The sequence below is a fragment of the Engraulis encrasicolus genome, chromosome 7, assembly GCF_034702125.1.
Source record: "Engraulis encrasicolus isolate BLACKSEA-1 chromosome 7, IST_EnEncr_1.0, whole genome shotgun sequence".
Taxonomy (NCBI): Eukaryota; Metazoa; Chordata; class Actinopteri; order Clupeiformes; family Engraulidae; genus Engraulis; species Engraulis encrasicolus.
In genome coordinates, this window is record NC_085863.1 from 21920376 (window position 1) to 21922875 (window position 2500).

Sequence of the window (2500 nt, forward strand, 5' to 3'; positions counted from 1 at the left end):
GTGTGTGCTTTTGTTTGTGTGCGTGTGCATGCGTTTGTTTGTGTTTGTGTGTTCTTGTGTGTGTGTTTGTGTGTGTGCTCTTTTTTGTGTGCCTGCGTGCATGTGTATGTGTGTGTCTGTGCTTGCGTGTGTGTGTGCGCGTCCACGTAAACATTAAAGGTTTCAGCCTCTTTGAGCACAGTGGGTCTCAATGTATCTCAAAGGGATGCTTTCTAGCCATCAGTTGCACCGTTGACATGAGAGAGGCATACCCAGAAACGCTGATACTCAGGGGCATTAAGTTCTTACGCCAAACAGTGTGTGTGTGTGTGTGTGTGCGTGTGTGTGTGCATGTGTGTGTGCGTGTGTGTGTTTGCGTGTGTGTTTGCGTGTGTGTTTGCGTGTGTGTTTGCGTGTGTGTTTGCGTGTGTGTTTGCGTGTGTGTGTGTGTGTGTGTGTGTGTGTGTGTGTGTCTGAGCACCTCATGCATCTCAAAGCCATGTTTATCGGAATGGGCATTCAGTTGCATCATTGACATAAGAGACTGTTGGGGAGGTGTCTGTGTCTGTGTCTGTGTCTGTGTCTGTGTCTGTGTCTGTGTCTGTGTCTGTGTCTGTGTCTGTGTCTGTGTCTGTCTGTGCAAGCGTGCACTGTGCAAAAGTGTCTTCTATTCATGCGTATATGTCCCCTCAAGATATATTACCTTTTGAGTAGGTATTCCCAGAATCGCTGTGTATCAGGAGCGTTTCATCTGCAAGCCAAGCAGAGAGCTGCGTACGCGTGTGATTGTGTGTGTGCGTGTGTGTGTGTGTGTGTGTGTGTGTGTGTGTGTGTGTGTGTGTGTGTGTGTGTGTGTGCGTGTGTGTGCGCGTGTGTGTGTGTGTTTGATGATGATGTGGTGCATGTTCAGGACTGCGCCATTTAAAAGCCACTTCTGGGTTGTAATGATAAAAGTGTTTGTTGGTATGGTTGTTTTTTCCCTCCTCTGTCTGCATGTGCGCAGCAAATGTAATTTGTGAAGTGGGTGTTATGCTGTGGAGTGTGGCCAGGGCCGCTGTCAGCTTTTGCTGGGCCTCGGACAAAAGTAATCTAAAACGGCCCCCTACCCCATATCAATGTAATGGGGACCCAATTCTGGGCCCCTATTGCCCTGGGCCCGGGGCAACATGCCCCTATGTCCCCACCTGTTGGCGGGCCTGAGTGTGGGTACGTGAGATGAGGGCCTGTTTGCGAAGGATAGGGAGAGCTGTCAGAAGCCATCTTCACTATAATGAAGCTGCACAACATTTCCCACATGCCCTCTCCTGTTTATACACCAAATCACTTTCGGAGTGTGTGCATGTGCGTGTGTGTGCATGCTTGCGTGCGTGCGTGTGTGTGCGTGTGTGTGCGTGCGTGTTCGTGCGCGCGCGTGTGTGTGTGTGTTCGCGTTTGTGTAGGAAGGTGTGTGCATGTACAGATAGTGTGTGGGATGTGTGCACTTCAACATGTCATGGAATTGCCCACCTTATCTTTACCGCTTTTTCAATTACCCAACACTCTCTGGACTGGGGGTTCCACATTACACTACATGCCATTCATGTCACTGATTGTGTGTGTGTGTGTGTGTGTGTGTGTGTGTGTGTGTGTGTGTATATGTGTGTGCGCGCGCGCGTGCGTGTGTGCGCGCCTGTGTGTCTGTAGATGTGGGCACATGGGGGCTTGCCTGTATAAGTTTTTGCTGTGTGTGATTGCACGTGTGATTAATACTGAACTGCACAGTCTGTCTGTGTGTGTGTGTGTGTGTGTGCGTGCGTGTGTCTCTGTTTGTGTGCGCGTGTGTGCCTACAAGCGTGCATGTGTGTGTGTCCGTATGTGCAAGTCGAACCTTACCTGAGTAAGTACATTGTTTACAATACTGAACTCTTGCGTGCGTGTGTGTGTGTGTGTGTGTGTGTGTGTGTGTGTGTGTGTGTGTGTGTGTGTGTGTGTGTGTGTGTGTGTGTGTGTGTGTGTAGGCTGATCAACAGGCGGGGCGGCAGCAAGCCGGACCCGAAGGACCTGACTGAGAACATGGCTGCCACCAAGGGGCTGAGTCACATGATCACCGAGTGCAAGAAGCTCTTCCAGGTGAGGCACACTCCTCTTTTGTCTGTCTGCCCATCTATAGATCTATCTATCTATACATCCATCCATCCATCCCTCTCACGCTTTTCTGCCCTCCCCCCTCCCCCCCTAGATAAAGCAAAGATGCAAAAACTGCACTCTCACACACACACTCACACTCACACTCACACTCACACTCGTCAAGTCAAGTCAAGGGCAATTCAGTGTGCTTCACATAAAAAAGTAAAAAGAAGGAATTAAGAGTCAGAGAAAAATGAAAACACACACACACACACACACACACACACACACACACACACACACACACACACACACACACACACACACACACACACACACACACACACACACACACACACACACCAATACCAATTTGTCAGTCTCATAAGTTATTCTAGCTTGGTAGAAACACAGA

At 49.4% G+C, this 2500-nt stretch overlaps 1 protein-coding gene across 4 annotated transcripts in view; it reads left to right on the forward strand.

Moving 5' to 3' along the window:
- The window catches only part of stard8 (StAR related lipid transfer domain containing 8), a 109884-nt gene that overhangs the window by 90304 nt on the left and 17080 nt on the right, over positions 1-2500 (forward strand). For all 4 annotated transcript variants that reach the window (XM_063203085.1, XM_063203082.1, XM_063203083.1 and 1 more), the window contains one exon: positions 1977-2088. In XM_063203085.1, coding sequence (XP_063059155.1) covers positions 1977-2088 — 112 coding nt within the window. The remainder of the gene's footprint in view (positions 1-1976; positions 2089-2500) is intronic.